Source organism: Chiloscyllium plagiosum, unplaced genomic scaffold (genome assembly GCF_037043375.1).
Source record: "Chiloscyllium plagiosum isolate Xiang-an unplaced genomic scaffold, Cpla_swu_hap1 HiC_scaffold_35, whole genome shotgun sequence".
In the NCBI taxonomy this organism is placed as follows: Eukaryota; Metazoa; Chordata; class Chondrichthyes; order Orectolobiformes; family Hemiscylliidae; genus Chiloscyllium; species Chiloscyllium plagiosum.
The window spans coordinates 6,641,273-6,659,985 of record NW_028270173.1 but is presented as its reverse complement, the minus strand read 5'-3'; the positions used below and the strand labels follow the sequence as shown (position 1 = coordinate 6,659,985).

Here is an 18,713-nt window from a genome sequence, read left to right as displayed (position 1 = left end):
GGAGCAGATGTGGCGGAGACGAAGAAATTGGGAGAATGGGATGGCGTTTTTACAGGGGGCAGGGTGGGAGGAGGTGTAGTCCAGGTAGCTGTGGGAGTCGGTCGGTTTGTAGTAGATGTTCGTGTTGATTCGGTCGTCTGAGATAGAAATAGAAAGGTCGAGGAAGGGGAGGGAGGAATCTGAGACTGTCCAGGTGAATTTGAGGTCGGGGTGGAAGATGTTGGTGACCTCTCCGCCCCCACCCCACTCTGTTCAACCTCCTCGTGGGAGCACGAGGCGGTGCCGATACAGTCATCGATGTAGCGGAGGAAAAAGTGGGGGGTGGGGCCAGTGTAGTTGCGGAAGATGGACTGTTCCACATATCCTACGAAGAGGCAGGCATAGCTGGGGCCCATACGGGTGCCCATGGCTACTCCTTTCGTTTGGAGGAAGTGGGAGTATTGGAAAGAGAAGATGTTCAGGGTAAGGACCAGTTCAGTCAGTCGAAGGAGGGTGTCAGTGGAAGGGTACTGGTTGGTACGGCGGGAAAGGAAGAAGCAGAGGGCTTTGAGTCCTTCGTGATGGGGGATGGAGGTGTACAGGGACTGGATGTCCATGGTGAAGATAAGGCGTTGGGGCCTTCCTAACCTGCAATCTTCTTCCTGACCTCTCCGCCCCCACCCCACTCTGACCTATCACCCTCACCTTGACCTCCTTCCACCTATCGCATTTCCAACGCCCCTCCCCCAAGTCCCTCCTCCCTACCTTTTATCTTAGCCTGCTGGACACACTTTGCCGGCACGGTGGCACAGTGGTTAGCACTGCTGCCTCACAGCACAAGAGACCCGGGTTCAATTCCCGCCTCAGGCGGCTGACTGTATGGAGTTTGCACGTTCTCCCCGTGTCTGCGTGGGTTTCCTCCCACAGTCCAAAGATGTGCAGGTCAGGTGAATTGGCCATTATAAATTTCCCGTAGTGTTAGGTAAGGGGTAAATGCAGAGGTATGGGTGGATTGCGGTTCGGTGGGTCGGTGTGGACTTGTTGGGCCGAAGGGCCTGTTTCAACACTGTAATGTAATCTAATCTAATGTAATTTAATCTAATCTAAAAAAGTAAATCAATGATAAAAGCAGTTAAAGAATGCATTCTGTCAAAGGAAGTGGCTTACAAGGATGCCAGAAAAATTAGTGAGCTAGAGGACTAAGAAATTTAATGGGCGGCACGGTAGCACAGTGGTTAGCACTGCTGCTTCACAGCGCCAGAGACCCGGGTTCAATTCCCGCCTCAGGCGACTCTCTGTGTGGAGTTTGCACATTCTCCCCGTGTCTGCGTGGGTTTCCTCCGGGTGCTCTGGTTTCCTCCCACAATCCAAAAATGTGCAGGGGTTAGGTGAATTGGCCATGCTAAATTGCCTGTAGTGTTAGGTGAAGGGGTAAATGTAGGAGAATGGGTCTGGGTGGGTTACGCTTCGGCGGGTCGGTGTGGACTTGTTGGGCCGAAGGGCCTGTTTCCACACTGTAAGTAATCTAATCTAATCTAAACTTTCCTCATTCCTGAAGAAGGGCTTATGCCCGGAACGTCGATTCTCCTGTTCCCTGGATGCTGCCTGACCTGCTCTGCTGTTCCTGCAACACATTTTCAGCTCTGATCTCCAGCATCTGCAGACCTCACTTTCTCCTCAAATCAGTTCCAGGTCAATTAGGGTCAGGCCACAAATGCTTCCTTTTCATCCCACAAAAGAATGAGTAAAAATCTTAATTATTGGGAGATATAGATATCTTAATAAATCCTGAGACTGATTTATAACTTGGAGAGCAGATTAAAGGGTCTTTTCCCAGCATTTTCCTTTATTTTGTTTTAAGAACAGCAAAAGACAATAATATAACAGTTTTTGTACTCCATCCACTTTTACTTATTATTGAACTCAACCAGAATTCCATCCAAACCTGTGAAGTCCCTGCCTATAGAGCTTGGTTAAAATTATTCTCAACACTCAATTGTTTGTGGCCTTTCCTTATTACAATTTCTGGATTGTTGTTGAGTTTGGGATACTAGTGATGTATGTTTTTCTGCTTTGACAGAACCTCAAGCAAGTACCCAGACTCTGAGCAACCTCTGGAGTAACTGCTCCTGCTTTTAGCCCTCTGTCAGCATGCGAACGTTGGGTTTCTGAAAATCACGCTCAAGTCCTTCTCGAGATGCTGCAAATTCTCAATGTCTCACATTGTATCAACAGATAAGGAAGATGTCTTGGAGCGTCTCATTGGTGATATTATTCAGCAAGGTGACATTGGCTGGAATTGAGAGTATGGTGCTGGAAAAGCACAGCAGGTCAGGCAGCATCCAAGTAGCAGGTGAATCAGTTTTGCCTGAAACGTCGATTCTGCTGCTCCTCGGATGCTGCCTGACCTGCTGTGCTTTTCCAGCACCACACTCTTGACTCTGATCTCCAGCACCTGCAGTCCTCACTTTCTCCCTCCTGACATTGGCTGGAAGCAGAATCTAGATTAGAGTGGCACTGGAAGGGCTTGCTGATGAAGGGCTTTTGCCCGAAACGATGATTCTCCTGCTCCTCGGATGCTGCCTGACCTGCTGTGCTTTTCCAGCACCACTCTAACCTAAACTCTGATTCCAGCATCTGCAGGCCTCACTTTTGCCCATTGGCATATAACCACAGTTAAGCTTAAAAAAACAATGAGCCCAACTTTCAAAAAGGAATTGGGCTAATCCTCAAAGGAGAAATGTTTTCAGTTTCGTAAAGGAAAATGGCCAGGAGCATCGGCTAATAGAATGGTCTTCCAAAGAAGTGGAACAGGCAATAGGATGGAAGATTCTTCTGTGCTGGGTCATTCTTTGAAATATTAATATCAATCGATTAGAACCATTTTACATAATATTCTGAAAATATATTCCTTTATCCCAATATTAAAAACAAACAATTGCTTATACATTGGTTTCCTGAACTCTGGAATCTGGAGGAGGTAAGAAGATATTTATATCACTCAGATATTTAGAGAAAGACCCTGAAAAACAGCATACAGCTATCCCTTGATTAGCCTTGTGTTTCCTGATCGACTTCAGAAAGAAATGCTCCTAAAGTATAAACATCTAAAGCTAGAAATACTCAGCATCTGCAGAGAGAGGGAGACAGAGTTAGCCCTCCAGGCCCTTTATCAAAGATAGAAGATGTTAGGGGAATAACATGTTTTAGATAGGAACGGAGGGAGGGGTACATAGAGGAGGATAATATAATGATTGTAACAAGGTAGACCTCATGGAATATGAGTTCCTGATTAGGGCTGTTAACTGGATCCAATCAGGGAGCTCTGGCTGACAGATATAAACAAGAGTGTTCAGGGAGAGGTGTGCACCGCAGGGAGTGGAGTGTATTATTTCTCCCTTCAACTCTATTTTGATTTAATCCCTGCCCTCCCCTTCACTGTTTGATCACACAGCATTTCCCTTTGATGTGAAGGGCACTGCTTGTCACTGGCCACTCGGGTGTTTTCCTATTTTCCTGGTGGTGGAAATTGAATAAAGATTCGTGCACCTCGTGTCTCTCACTGTGTTTCACACCTGCACACACACAACATGGGTGCTGGGGATAAAATAAGCACTACCGCAGTTAGGTGGTAGTGTGGGGGTTAAAAAAAATAGACTGCTGCTGCACACTGTCCACCTAAAAAAAATTTTAAAAAATTTTAAAAATAAACAAAAGTGTTCAGGGAGAGGTGGGCACCGCAGGGAGTGGAGTGTATTATTTCTCCCTCCAACTCTATTTTGATTTAACCCCTGCCCTCCCCTTCACTGTTTGATCACACAGCATTGCCCTTTGATGTGAAGGGCACTGCTTGTCACTGCCCACTCGGGTGTTTCCTTTCTTCCTGGTGGTGGATATTGAATAAAGAATCATACACCTTGTGTCTTTCACTGTGTCTCACACCTGCGCACACACAACATGGGTACTGGGGAAAACATATACACCACCACAGTTAGGCGGTAGTGTGGGTGTAATAGAATAAAAAGAGAAAATTTTTAAAAAAATAAACAAGGTGTCAAATGTTCTGTTCACTTGAGAGCTGCCTCTGAGGAAGAAGAGAAAAAAAACAAATAAACAGAAATGTTCGAGGTTCTGTTTGCTCTGAGAGCTGGCTCGGAGGGAACTGAATCAGTTCAAGGACTCTCCACATGTAAATAAAGGGTGATGGTGACCGGCCGCTGTGGAGTTATTTCAGTTACTATGATAGGATGGGAGGCAGGAGATGGTGGAAACAATGATGAGCCCAGTCTACATGGGATAGTAACAGGACCAGAACAGGAACAAAAGATGGAGGTGCAGGAAGTGTACATGCCAAAAGAAAACAGAAGCTATCGTTACGGAGTAAAGTTGTCAAATTCGCACACTTAATGACTGCAGTATCTGGAAGACTGATGTCATTCCTCTCTCTACAGACGCTGCCTAATCCACTGCAGTTTCTGCTTTTATTTCCCATTTCCAGCATTTGCAAAATTTCCCTTTGATTCAAACAAAAATCCTATTCCTCTCGGATTATTACTCTACGGGGACAGATTTTCAGTGGTTCAGCATTTTTACCACCATCATTTCGACCAGGACTGAAGAAGGGGTAGAGTTTCTCAGTGAATGTCGCAGTGAAAGTGTAGATATGGGTCTTATTCTCTGAGTTATAAAAGGACACCTTCCCTCCCTCATAATCCAGACAGACACGGATCTTCCTTGGTTTCTCCCTCAGATCTAAGTGTTTCCACGTTTTGGTAGCAGCTCTGTACTGATATCCATTTCTCAATGCGACTATCCAGCCTCCGGAATCTGGATTCAGGTCAATGGCCTCTTTCCTGCTGATAGATTCTCTGACCACACCCACATCCCACTCAGTCTTTTGCCCCACCATCACCTCCCAGTGATGTTCCCCAGATGTGAATCCCTCACGTCCCAGGACACACAGGCAAGGATCAAATCTCTGTGGGGAGTCCGAGGGTGACTGCTGTCTTTTCGTGGTGTGCCTCACACTCGTGAAGTCTTCGGATAGGAGGAGATATGGGTGAGCTGTACAAGGGTCCAAGGTCACTGGAGCTGAGGGAATAGAATTAAACAGAAACTCTTAACACATTCTGTGGGTGACCTGAACACTCCCTGAGAAGCTGATGAGTAATATCATTAATGAGATGATAGACAGAAACATGGCAATGTTACTCTCACCCTCACTTACACTGGATTCTATAATTAGCGTCTGATTTCCCAATAACCTATTCATTTCTGCGATGGGCACTGTCACAGGCCAAGTCAGCATTTATTGCCCACCCCTAGTTGCTGCGGAGACTGCGGTTGTGAGCTGCCATCTTGAACAATTGCAGCCCATGGGATACATGGACACCACAGTGGCGTTCGAGAGGGAGTTCCTGGATTTGAACCTCGTGACACTGAAGGGACAGTGATATGTTTCCATAATGAGTGGCTTGGAGTGGAACTTGCAGGTTGTAGTGATGTCTTTGTCCTTCTAGTTGGTAGAAGTCTGTAGAAGGTGCTTTGGTGAGCTGCTGCAGTGTAAATGTAGATGGTACACTCTGCTTCTCCTGAGTATTGGTAGAGTGAATGCTTAAGGTGGCAATGGGATGTCAATCAAGCCGGCTGCTTTGACTTGCATAGTGTCAAGAATCTTGAGTGTTGCAGTTGGAGCTGCACCCATCCAGATAATTGGGGAGTATTCCATCATATTCTTGACTTGTGCCTTGTAGATGATGTACAGGCTTTGGAGAGTCAGGAAATCAGTTTCTGAGTATAGAATCCTGAACTCCCCACCTGCTCTTGTGAGCACAATATTTATAAGGCCTGTCCAGGCTGGTCAATGGTGACCTCCTTGGTGGTAATGCTGTGGTTTCAGCATTGGTAATACCACTAAATGTCCAGGGGAGATGGGTCAGATCTTCTCTAGTTACCTGGTACCTGGGTGGCGCAAAAGTTAATTACCACTTATGAAAGCAAAACTAGATATTGTCCATGATGCCTCTGATCATGCTTCAGAATCTGAAGAGTCATGAATGGTGCTGATCATTGAGCAGATGTCTTTGACCATCCTACTCCTGATCTTATGATGAAGGGAAGGTTCATATGACCATATAACCACAGGAAATTGGAACAGGAGTAGGCCATTTGGCCCCTCGAGCCTGCTCTACCATTCAGTAGGTTCATGGCTGATCTGATATTCCTCATGTCCACTTTCCTACCCTTTCCCCATTAGTCTTGATTCCTCAAAAATTATCTATTTATCTCAGCCTTAAAATACACAATGAAACTCTGCCCGCAGCTCTCTGTGGTAAGGAGTTCAAAACGCTCACAACCCTCTGTGAGTTTGATGTCAAGGGCAATCAGTCTCACCTCGCTATACAGCTCCTAACACTTCCAGAAGAGAGCTGCTGAGCTGAGCAATTCAAACTCTGTCTTTCTGTCTGTTCCTGGGGAGATCAGTCCATCCACTGCCTCATGCCAGAAAACTAACCTGTGCTAATCACTGTCAACATCTTCTTCCAGACTCGGTACTGCAGAGATCCAATGGCCTTCTCTACATTGACAACAGGACCAGTCTTCACTGGAGCTGGGGTAGATCTCTTCACTCTACATGAACAGAGCAGTGCAAGGTAACAGCAGCAAATTATGAGCATTCAACATCAGAGAAGAAAAATAGGTTCTCATTAAATCTATTTACCTGCAGCTTTTCACCATCTCTGGATATCTCTGAAAGAAGCAAAAGATAGCAATTACTCTTTCAGAACTTTGTTACAAACATATCACATATTTAAGGGAGACACGGTGGCTCAGTAGCTAGCACTGCAACCTCACAGCACCAGGGACCCAGGTTTGGTTCCACCCTCAGGTGACTGAACAAACTCCACACAGACATTCTCCCCATGTCTGTGTGGGTTTGTTCCCACAGTCATAGGATGTGCAGGTTAAGTGAATTGGCCATTGAAAATGTCGAGGGGTGGGATGGCCTTCAAAAGGGTTGGTGTGGACATGATGGACCGAATGGCCTGCTTTCACAGAGTAGGGATTCAGATAAATAGTAAGGTTTTCAGACTTTAAACAACAAAAATCAGCCCTTTATGCTGACAGTGTGAATTTAATGATTTGCTACAGCTGATATCCTACAACGCAACTCACAATGGAGTCAACTACAATTACCTTATACATTCAAATATTCCCTGTGTAAAATAATTAGTTTCAAAGAACAGTGGGTTTCATATTCCCATGAAAACAGAAGAGATACTTTATATGAATGCAGATGTAGGCCACTTGGCCCATCAAGTCTGTTTCTCCATTCAATGAGATCATGGCTGATCTTATTACTCCACATTTCCGCCTAGCCCTGATACCCTTGTACCTTCCCTGGTTTATTGTGACTCTCTATCTCTGCCTTAAAAGTATTTAATGACAGTTGAGTGGTGATCCTTATAGAGGTTTATAAAATCATAAGGGGCTTGGATAGGGTAAATAGACAAGGTCTTTTCCCTGGCATTGGGGAGTCCAGAACTGGAGGGCATAGGTTTAGGTGGAGAGGGGAAAAATTTAAAAGATTAGGTTAGGATATCTGGTTGGCATGGACGAGTTGGACTGAAGGATCTGTTTCCATGCTGTACATCTCTATGATTCAATGATTTTGCTCCCATTCTTTTTACAAGGAGAGAGTTTGAAAGACTCACAGGTCTCTTACAGAAAATGTTTCTTGGTTTTGAATAGGATTCAGTTTATTTTCAAACTATGAACCTAGTTCTAGATTTTCTCCACAAGAGGAAACATCTTCTCCACATCCATCTCATCAAGACCTCTCAGGACCTTAAACATTTCAATCCAGTCACCTCTTCAAGACTCTAGCAGATATAAGCTTTTTCATTTGCTGTCCTCTCTCTATCTCCCCGCCTCTTCTCCTGAAGACTTTGATATGTCACTAAGACTAATGGTCATTTGTCGTGCCTGAGCCTAAAGCCAACTGACTATTCAACTGTGTGGGCAGCACAAGCACGGAGTAACCAATTTCAGTTTGCTCAGTCCAGCTTCCCCCTGCCATAAATTTCTCAAATAGGATCTTTTTACATCCACCCGGCTGTGACTTGGTGTAGTGTCACATCCAAAGGCCAGTGCAGTGCTCTCTCTGTAGTGCCCTGCAGTGTCAGCCTGGGTGAGCTGATCAGAGTGGAGTGAGACTGGAATCCACGATGGGATTGGGAACAGAGCCTTAAATGACAATGTCAGCTTCTGTTGGGACAAACGGGAAAAGGCAGGGAAGAGAAAGTGAATGTCCAAGGAGGCACTGACTCTGAGAAACCACACGTGGTCCTCTTCTCCCAGTAACTGCTGCACCTCCTGAATGGAGGCGGACAGCACTGCTATTTCTTTGGTTATCTTCTCGATCTTTCCTTTCATCAACAGGGTCTTTTTCTTCTTTTCCTGCTTCAGTTTCTGCAAGGCAATCTTCTCCTCCTTCTGCAGAAACTGGTAAAGTTTGTCAAACTCTTTCTTCACGTGCTGCTCTGCCTCGTTTGTTCGCTGCTGTGGGAACAGAAAAATTGAAATGACCAGATTAATGGATCAATTTCTGGGACACAAATGATATGTGTTTCAAGCCATTCCTGATTCCTGACATGTATACGTTTGCCAATAAGGTTTACATTACAGAGCACTGGAAAACTCACAGCTACTGACAACACCAGCAAACAGACTCCAATCTCAAACCTACAGAATGAGCTGAAACAAGGCCAGAGAAGGTTGGAGAAACTCACGAGGTCTGGTAGCATCTGTGGAGAGAGTCAATGCTTTGAGTGGTTGGGAGGTGCTGTCCTGGAGGGATTGTCACTGGATGATTAGTCCAAAGAGCCAGAAAAGTGTGAGGTGATTCACTTTGGTAAGAGTAACAAAAAGATGGGGTACTGGGCTAATGGTCGGATATTTGGTAGTGTGGATGAGCAGAGGGATCTTGGTGTCTATGTCCACAGATCTTTGAAAGTTGCCACCCAGGTAAATAGTGCGGTGAAGAAGGCATATGGCGTACTGGCTTTTATTGGTAGAGGAATTGAGTTCCGGAGTACTGAGGTCATGTTGCAGTTGTATAAGACTCTGGTGCGGCCGCATCTGGAGTATTGTGTGCAGTTTTGGTCGCCATACTACACGAAGGATGTGGAGGCACTGGAACGGGTGCAGAGGAGGTTTACCAGGATGTTGCCTGGTATGGTAGAAAGATCATATGAGGAAAGGCTGAGGCACTTGGGGTTGTTTTCATTGGAGAAAAGAAGGTTTAGGGGTGACTTGATAGAGGTGTACAAGATGATTAGGGGTTTAGATAGGGTCGACAGTGAGAATCTTTTTCCACGTATGGAGTCAGCTATTACAAGGGGGCATAGCTTTAAATTAAGGGGGGGTAGGTATAGGACAGATGCTAGGGGTAGGTTCTTTACTCAGCGAGTCGTGAGTTCATGGAATGCCCTGCCAGTAGCACTGGTGGACTCTCCCTCATTATGGGCATTTAAGCGGGCATTGGATAGGCATATGGAGGATAGTGGGCTAGTGTAGGTTAGGTGGGCTTGGATCGGCGCAACATTGAGGGCCGAAGGGCCTGTACTGCGCTGTATTCTTCTATGTTCTATGTTCTATAATGTTCCCGGTGACGGTATTTGAATCCTGGATATTTCACTTCAATAAAAATCTGGAATTAAGTGTCTAATGATGACCGTGAAACTGCTATCAATTGTCACCTGATTCATAAAGTCCTATAGAGGAAGAAATCTGCCATCCTTTCATGGTCTGGCCTATATGTGACTCCAGACCCACAGCTATGTGGTTGACTCTCAACTGCCCTGCAGGCAATTCAGAATGAGCCATAAATACTGGCCTAGGCGAACATGAAGACTGCAGATGCTGGAGATCAGAGTCAATAGTGCGGTGCTGGAAAAGCACAGCAGGTCAGGCAGCATCCAAGGAGCAGGACAGTCCACGTTTCGGGCAAAAGCCTTTTATCAGGAAATCCTGATGAAGGGCTTTTGCCCATAAATGCTGGCCTGGCCAGTACTGGGTGACAGAGGAATGTCCAGTGAGATTCCAATAGTCTTCATCCATTGAGGAAGAAGAGGTGTTGTTGAGTCTTCTAAACTGTCACATCTACGTGGGTTCCAGGCAGTCTCAGGCAGCTGCTTCCCTTGGGTTTTATCATGAGGCTTCCCCAGTGTGATTGAAGAATCAGTTTCCCAAATGAGGACGTGAAATCGAACCAAAATTTCAACTGCATTTGCATTCTGAAGGGGTCAATTTTCTTGCAAAGAAAATATGTGCAGCACAGAAATGGAATATTGGGCCTGATAGGTCCATACCAGCATTTATACTTCAGCTGACTCTGCTCACTCTACACTGCTCTGCTCAGTGTGTCAACATAACCTTCCATTCCTTTTTCCTTCATCTATTATTTCAAGGTTAATGTTGATTTTTCTCTGTGCACCTTCGCAGCAGCTGTAACACTGTAACCTGTATTCTTTTTTGTTATGTTATGACAAGGGGTAAACCCCTCGCTAATTTAAATCAGCCACACAGAAAAGATTCACCCCGTGCTGTAATCTGTTAAAATTTGAGAGGCAAAGGGCTATCCCAGAGGTCACTAGTTAAAGTAAAAATTAATAACTTTATTCTTTAAGTATAACAGAGACTATTAACTAACGACCATTTACAACTCATTTCTCTTAAACCTATCTTTTACCTCCCCCTCTACAATACTAGTCCAATAAAAAAATCCCAGTTATGATTTACCAAAAAAAGACCAATTTTCAAAACAAGTCAGCTAGCCGAGTTTTCTCTGTAATTCTCTATTCAGGTCGATGGTCTGCTGCACAAACTTATCAACCGGTGTCTTTCAGAGAGCTGTTCTGCTGGCAGTCTGTCCTTGTTGGTGGCTTAGCAGGTCTCTCTTTTGGCTAACTGGTCAAAATATCTGTTATTTACATCCCAACACATTGGATCGTTTCATTGGTTTTAATATTATCAAAATACTAAATTAATTGATTGGAGCTTGATATCTTGGGGCATAATTTAAACAGATTGGCTGAATTTGAATTTGTTTTTGTCTCATGGCAACCCAGCTACTCTAGCTGTTTTGACCAAAGGTTACATTGTTACCTTGTTCTGGACTCTCTGAGCTTCTCTAAGTCCTTGCCAGCTTTTCAACTCTCCTAAAGGTACAGTACACCCACAACTTCTTACCAGTTACCTTGATGCACTTGTATAGTATATGATCTGCCTGTAAAACAACACTGATGAAGGGCTTTTGCCCGAAACCTCGATTTTCCTGCTCCTCGGATGCTGCCTGACCTGCTGTGCTTTTCCAGCACCACTCAAATCTAGACTCTGATCTCCAGCATCTGCAGTCCTCACTTTTGCCCTGTAAAACAACACTGTTCACTATATCTCGCTACACGTGACAGTAATCAATCAAATCAAATCAGCTTCCTCTTGAATGCCTCGATTTGACTTGTCTCAGTCACTCCCTGTTGTAGTGAAGTCTCTCCGAGTGAAAGAGTTGCTCCTGATTTCCAACAGGATTTCTTGGCGACTATTCTATATTTATGACCCTTTTACACAAACACCTCAGAGTAAAGATGTTACGTTAAGGCTTATCTTTGATTAAACAGGCTTAAAGAGGATAGTTGAGCAAGAGTTTAAAATTTTACATAAACGATGTATTAAACGTACCTTAATGCAAGCTAACCTTCTCTCGTAGGTCTTCTTTGAGATACTGCATTCCCTCTTCTTGTTCTGGAGTGGACACAGTAAAGTTTGCAGCAGTTCCTGCTGAAAATGGGACACATCTATTAATTGTGCTGACATCAAGTCTGTAAGCCTGCATACAATTATTAGGAATGTGAATATTAGACTCAAAACATTCAGCTAATGTTCAAATCGTTGCTGTTTTTAACAGAGGGCATTACTGTGCTTATTTTAAACAAAGTAACATAACTACTAAAGACTGCTTCTGTACGGGTGCATTGGTTTAGTTATGTTCAGGCCAGACCTCAAAGTGTTTCTTCAATCATGTTTATGGACATTATCTGCACGATGACACAGCAGCGCTGACTGGAATCTCTAGCACGTGATTACAGAGGGCCCTGTTACATCACAGAATGTTTCAACAGCTCCTCCAGAGAGGCGATGGCACAGTGCGACTGTCACCTGGGGACCCAGTTACAAAATAAACGAGAGCAGATGATGGAATTGGAAATAAATCAAAATCTGGAATTAAATATTTAATGTGGTCATTGTCAATTGTTGTAAAAACTCATGGTAACATACTTGAGAAAGACAACAGCAGCCCTTAGTTGCTGCAGAGTGATACAAAAAGTGTGGCTGAGCTTCCTCGACCATCCCCCCAGCCTGAGATGCGGTCACCCTCGGGATCAGCTCACTACCAGTCATCTCTCTCCAGTAAGAAAACAGCATTATTGTGATTACCTTTTTAAAAATATACCGGATTTAACAAGCGTGATTTTATTTTTCCTTGTTTGATTGGGCCCTGGGTCAGGTTGTATTATTAATTGTGGTCAGCTTCTAAAGTGGGAGGTGTGTAGTTCCAGTGATATTGGAGATGCCCAGCCTATCCCACCTTGGCCTACTGAAGAAGGGCATGTGCCCGAAACGTCGAATCTTCTGTTCCCTAGATGCTGCCTGACCTGCTGTGCTGTTCCAGCAATAAAGTTTCAGCTTTGATCTCCAGCGTCTGCAGACCTCACTTTCTCCTACTGAAGTAAGCCCATTGGTATTGAAGATGTCACGGGTTCACAGTGATCGGAGCAAGAACTTCTCTGTTTCTTGTGCCTTCCTTCCTTCCCCTGATTGTCTATTGTTTCCCCTTCTGCTCTCTCCAGGCTTATCATCTTTTTTACCCTCCAGATGCCTTGCTCCTTATTCAACTGACATAGGACCATTTTTTTCAGAATGTATTTATTCACAGGATGAGGGAGGCACTGGCTAGGCCAGCATTTATTGCCCATCCCTAATTGCCCAGAGGGCATTGTTGTGTGTCTGGAGTCACATGTGGGCCAGACCAAGTAAGGATAGCAGTTTCCTTCCCTAAAGGACATTCACAAACTAAATGGGTGTTTCCAACAACTGGCAATAGATTCACGATTAGACCCTTACTTCTCGATTTTTAAAAATTGAATTAAATTTGACAACTGTGGTGGGATTTGAACCCATATCCCAGGAACATTACCTGTGCCTCTGGGTTAATACTCCACTGATAATACCGCTAGGCCAGCTCCTCTCCCATTGGAGGCCATTCAGCCCCTCAAGCCTGTTCCACCACTCAATGAGATCAAAGCTGATCTGTGTCTGAACTCCATATTCTTTAATACCTTCACTTAACAAAAATGATCTTCTCAGATCTAAAATGAACAACTGATCCAACATCCACTGCTACTGTGGAAGAGAGTACTAACTGTCTACCACTTTTTGTGTGTGGAAATGTTTACTAGCATCTCTCCCAAACGGTCTGGCCCTAATTCTCAAACTGTGCTGATTCCCAGCTCCCAGATTAAAAATGAGACTGTTAACTATTTCCTCTTTGAGGAACCGAGGAGAAGTAGGAATAGAAACGAAGTAGTAGTGAAGGAACTGAGTATTTGGTATCAGTCTTCATGCTGAAAGACACCAGCAGCATACCAGAACTTCAAGGGAGTCAGGGGCAGAGGTGAGTGTAGTGGCTATCACTAAGGAGAAGGTGCTGAGGAGGTGGAAAGGTCTGAAGGGGGATAAATCATCCAGACCGGATGGGCCAATCCCCAGGATTCTGAGGGAGACAGCTGAAGAAATTGTGAGGCATTGGTGGTGATCTTTCAGGAATCACTGGAGTCAAAGAAAATCCCCAGAGGACTGGAAAATAGGCTGGTTAGCCTGACCCTAGTCATTAGTAAGGTTTTGGAGTCTATCGTTAAGGTTGAGATTGCAGAGTACTTAGAGTCGGATGCTGAGGGGTGACCTTATAGAGGTTTACAAAATTATGAGGGGCATGGATAGGCTAAATCGGCAAAGTCTTTTCCCTGGGATCGGGAAGTCCCGAACTAGAGGGCATAGGTTTAGGGTGAGAGGGGAAAGATATAAAAGAGACCTACTGGACAACTTACGTGTATGGAATGAGCTGCCAGAGGAAGTGGTGGAGGCTGGCACAGTTGCAACATTTAAGAGGCATTTGGATGGGTATACGAATAGGAAGGGTTTGGAGGGATATGGGCCGGGTGCTGGCAGGTGGGATTGTATTGGTTTGGGATAACTGGTCGGCATGGACAGGTTTGACCGAAGGGTCTGTCTCCATGCTGTGTATGACTCTATGACTCTATAAGTGACAGAGTCAGCACGGCTTCATCAAGGGGAAATCATGCATGACAGAACTGGAGGAATGCTTTGAGGAGGTCATGAGTAAGTTAGACAAAGGAGGGCGTGTAGGTGTGATTTATTTGGATTTCCAGAAGGCTGCTGACAAGGTGCTGCACAGGAGGCTGCTAAACAAGATATGAGCTCACGATGACTTGGGCAAGGTACTGGCATGGATAGAGAATTGGCTGACTGGCAGAATAAAGAGAATAGGGATAAAGGGTCTTTTTCAGGATGGCAGCTGGTGACTAATGGTGTTCTGCAGGGGTCAATGTTAGGACCATATGTTATACATTAACAATCTGGATGATGGAACTGAGGGCATTGTTGCTAAACTTGCAGATGACACAAAGATAGGTAGAGGGACATGTAGTCTTGAGGAAGTGGGGAGGTTGCAGAAGGGCTAGGTGAGTGGGCAAAGAAGTGGCAGATGGAATACAATGTGGCAAGGTATGAGGTTATGCATTTTGGTAAGAAGAATTGAGACATGGACTATTTTCTCAATGGGGAAAGGTTTCAGAAATCTGAAGCACAAAGGGACTTAGGAGTCCTCGTTCAGGATTCCTTTAAGTTTAAATTGCAGGTTCAATTGGCAGTTGGCAAATGCAATGTTAGTTTTCATTTTGACAGGGCTAAAATACAAAAGGAGAGATGCACTGCTGAGGCTGTATTGGACTCTGGTCAGACTGTATTTGGTCTATTATGAGCAGTTTTGAGCCCTGTATCTAAGGAAGGTTGTGTTGGCATTGGAGGGGGTCCAGAGAAGGTTTACAAGAATGATTCCAGGGATGAAGGGCTTCTGATATGAAGAGAGATTGAACACTCTGAGTCAGTCCTCAATGGAGTTTAAAAGGATGAGGGGGATCTGATTGAAACTTAGAGAATACCGAGAGGCCTGGTTACAGTGGACATGGAGAAAATGTTTTTACAAGAAGGAAAGACTACGACCCAAGGGCTTCAGTCTCAGAATGAAGGGATGACACTAGAGAATGGAGATGAGGAGAAATTCCTTCAGCCAGAGGCCAGGGAATCAGTGGAACTCATTGCTGCAGGGAGCTGTGGAGGCCAAATTATTGAGTGTATTAAGATATGGATAGCTGGGTTCTTGATTAGTAAGGGGGGATCAAGGGTTATGGGGAGAAGGCAGGAGAATGGGGTTGAGAAACATTTCAGCCATGATCGAATGGTGGAGCAGATTTGATGCGCTAAATGACCTAATTCTGCTCCTGTGTCTTATGGTCTGTTGTTAGGCACTGCCTTCCCTTTCAAATCTGCCATCATGTTGTCTCAAAAAGCATGCAAACCTTGACTGCCCTTTTCTCTCTATAATCAATGAGCATCGTTTCCCCCCTAACTCATAGACATTTCCCTTACAGTTCCATGTTTGAGGATTTCCAATTGGGTCCCTGCCTCTTATCAACGACAAGAAAAACTTTCCTCATTCCTGAAGAAGGGCTCATGCCCGAAACGTCGATTCTCCTGCTCCTTGGATGCTGCCTGACCTGCTGTGCTTTTCCAGCAACACATTTTCAGCACTTATCAACAACACAGATTACCGACAGAGGCAAGGAAAGGTAAAGCTTTCTGTCTCAATTTGTACTTGACAAAGTCTCTGCTCTTTGGTATCATTGCCCACTCCATCTTCCACCAACCTCTGTCCTAAGCCAGCTGGGTGGGAGAATCTGCCTCATGGTGGGGAGGATGGAGCACTGTAGTAGTGTCACTGGACTAACAATGCAGAGGTCCTGACTCATGCCCAGGGAATGTGGGTTCAATCCCCATCAAGGCACCTGGTAGGATTTAAATGCAAGCAGCAAATCTGGGATTGAGAGCTGGGCTATGGAGGACAGTTGCTGGGTTCACCTAAAGTGCAGACATTGAACTGATTTTAGGAGAGTATGAATTTACCCAGTTTAGCCGGAAGTTGTCAGTTAGCAGGTACAGGAACTCAATCAGGTCAGCACTCCCCTGCACTTTCCCCAGGGTGACTAGGGAATGGGGAATATACACAGTGGAAACTCTATTAAAATGTGTACATATTCTGTAGGCAGTCAATATTTTTTACAATCCATGTGACATTTTATAAATTCCTACTTTGGAAATAGAACCAGTCTGACTCAAGATTAAAATCTGTAGGCAGTCAACATGCTTTTGCAATCCATGTGACATCTTACAAATGTCTTCTTTGGAAATAGAACCAGTCTGACTCAAGATTGGAATACATACAGACTCTAACCTTACACCTTTACTAAATTATCTGAATTGAGGTCCCCTTTTTTTTTATAAAACCTTAAGTTATCTCCACAATGTGACTTGAAGGAAGCTCTGGGGTTGACATATGAAAACCTGCATCCCCATTCTAAAAAATGCAAGACTTAACAGCAACCTAGGTTTGTTCAATATCTCACGTGAGTGTATGTCACTGTGGTCTTTTACTATAAATTCTTTGTCCTATGATCATACTCTACTGACAAAGGAACAGCGCTCTGAAGCTTGCACCGTATTTCTAGATACTGTAAACCTTGAATTATAACGTGGTGTCGTGTGATGTGTGACTTTGTTCACCCCAGTCCAACACAGGCACCTCCACATCTGTGAAGATGGTAACGTTGCTAGAAGCTGGGTCTCTGGACAATGAAGATGTGACTGGATGTGACTGCTGAATGGATCTGAAACTCCAGGAAAGAGGAATTTCTGAAACTGTTTACCGGACAGACCAGCTCCTCCCAGCCGCCCCTTACCTTCAGTTCCTCAGCTGCCTCTTGGACAGGGACCACCTCGTGGTTCCTGTGGGCTCTGCAAGTCTCGGAGAGCATCTGCCGGTGGGTTTTACAGTAAAGTTTCAGCTCCTGCTGATGGCTCGGATCTTCCCGGAGACAGCTGCCCGTTCTCTGTGCATCCTTCAGGGAGGGCTGAGCCTCCGTGAAAGCTTTCATCGCGTCGGCCCAGGTAGCACACTGTCTCAGCTTCCCCCCCCCCCCCCGGTTCTTTCGCCAGGCAGACACCCTCAGCAACAGGGAGGTCGATCTTTAACGTTCTGCACAATCTCTTGGCCAACCCCACCCCACCCCACAAACACGCAAAGCCAATTCTCCCGAAACTGGTATTTGCAAACCTTTTTCAGTTTCATTTCCTAGTTTGCTGGAAGAGAATCTATGAAAGGCCCGCCTCCTGGATATAGGCGGAGAGGTTGTCACTCCCAGATACTTACTGGAACAGGACGTTGCCAAGACTCCCCCACCCTCCTCTCTGACCTATCACCTCCATCCCCACCACACCACCACTCCCCATTCACCTATTGTACTCTATGCTACTTTCTTCTCCCCCCCCCCCTCCCCCATTTATCTCTCCACTCTGCAGGCACCCTGCTTCTATTCCTGATGAAGAGCTTTTGCCCGAAACGTCGATTCTCCTGCTCCTCGGATGCTGCCTGACCTGCTGTGCTTTTCCAGCACCACTCTAATCTGGAAGGTTTTTGAGTTAAATCGAGAGGCAGGATAGGCTGGGCCGTTTTTTGACTGGAGAGTAGAAGGCTGAGGCGTGATCTTATAGAGGTACATAAAATCATGAGGATAAGGTGAACGACAGGTACTTTACTCCAGGGTCTGGGATTTCAAGACCAGGGAGCATATTTTAAAGGTGAGGAGAAAGATTTTAAAAAGACACGAAGAAGATTGATGAGGGCAGAGCGTTAGATGTGATCTATGTGGACTTCAGTAAGCCATTCAACAAGGTTCCTCATTAGCAAGGTTAGATCTCATGGAATACAGGGAGAAGTAGCCATTTGGATACAGAACTAGCTCAAAGGTAGAAGACAGAGGGTGGTGGTAGAGGGTTGTTGTTTAGACTGGAGGCCTGTGACCAGTGGAGAGCCACAAGGATCAGTGCTGGGTCCTCTACTTTTTGTCATTTACATAAGTGATTTGGATGTGGGCATGAGAGGTACAGTTAGTAAGTTTGCCGATGACACCAAAATTGGAGGTGGAGTGGACAGCGAAGAGGGTTACCTCAGATTACAATAGGATCTGGACCAGATGGGCCAATGGGCTGAGAAGTGGCAGATGGAGTTTAATTCAGATAAATGTGAGGTGCTGCATTTTGGGAAAGTAAATCTTAGCAGGACTTATACACTTAATGGTAAGGTCCTAGGAAGTGTTGCTGAACAAAGAGACCTTGGAGTGCAGGTTCATAGCTCCTTGAAAGTGGAGTCGCACGTAGATAGGATAGTGAAGAAGGCGTTTGGTATGCTTTCCTTTATTGGTCAGAGTATTGAGTACAGGAGGTGGGAGGTCATGTTGTGGCTGTACAGGACATTAGTT

The 18,713-nt window shown here is 45.0% G+C and overlaps 1 protein-coding gene across 3 annotated transcripts; it reads right to left on the bottom strand.

Annotated features, from left to right (window-relative positions):
* Window positions 1-1,792: 1,792 nt before the first annotated feature.
* LOC122541491 (zinc-binding protein A33-like) lies at window positions 1,793-17,407 on the bottom strand. 3 transcript variants are annotated; one of them, XM_087979164.1, is made up of 6 exons: window positions 17,136-17,407; window positions 11,722-11,817; window positions 8,308-8,541; window positions 6,701-6,729; window positions 6,494-6,609; window positions 1,793-5,070 (listed from the first exon to the last, which is right to left on the bottom strand). In XM_087979164.1, the coding sequence occupies exons 1-6, from the start codon at window positions 17,328-17,330 to the stop codon at window positions 4,514-4,516; spliced, it is 1,227 nt and encodes a 408-aa protein (XP_087835290.1). In that variant the 5' UTR covers window positions 17,331-17,407; the 3' UTR covers window positions 1,793-4,513. The 3 variants fall into 3 exon arrangements, with proteins under 3 accessions (XP_087835290.1, XP_087835289.1, XP_043534237.2); XM_087979163.1 differs by having other exon boundaries at window positions 8,308-8,538; window positions 11,722-11,820; window positions 17,136-17,406; XM_043678302.2 differs by having other exon boundaries at window positions 11,722-11,820; window positions 17,136-17,403.
* Window positions 17,408-18,713: the final 1,306 nt, after the last annotated feature.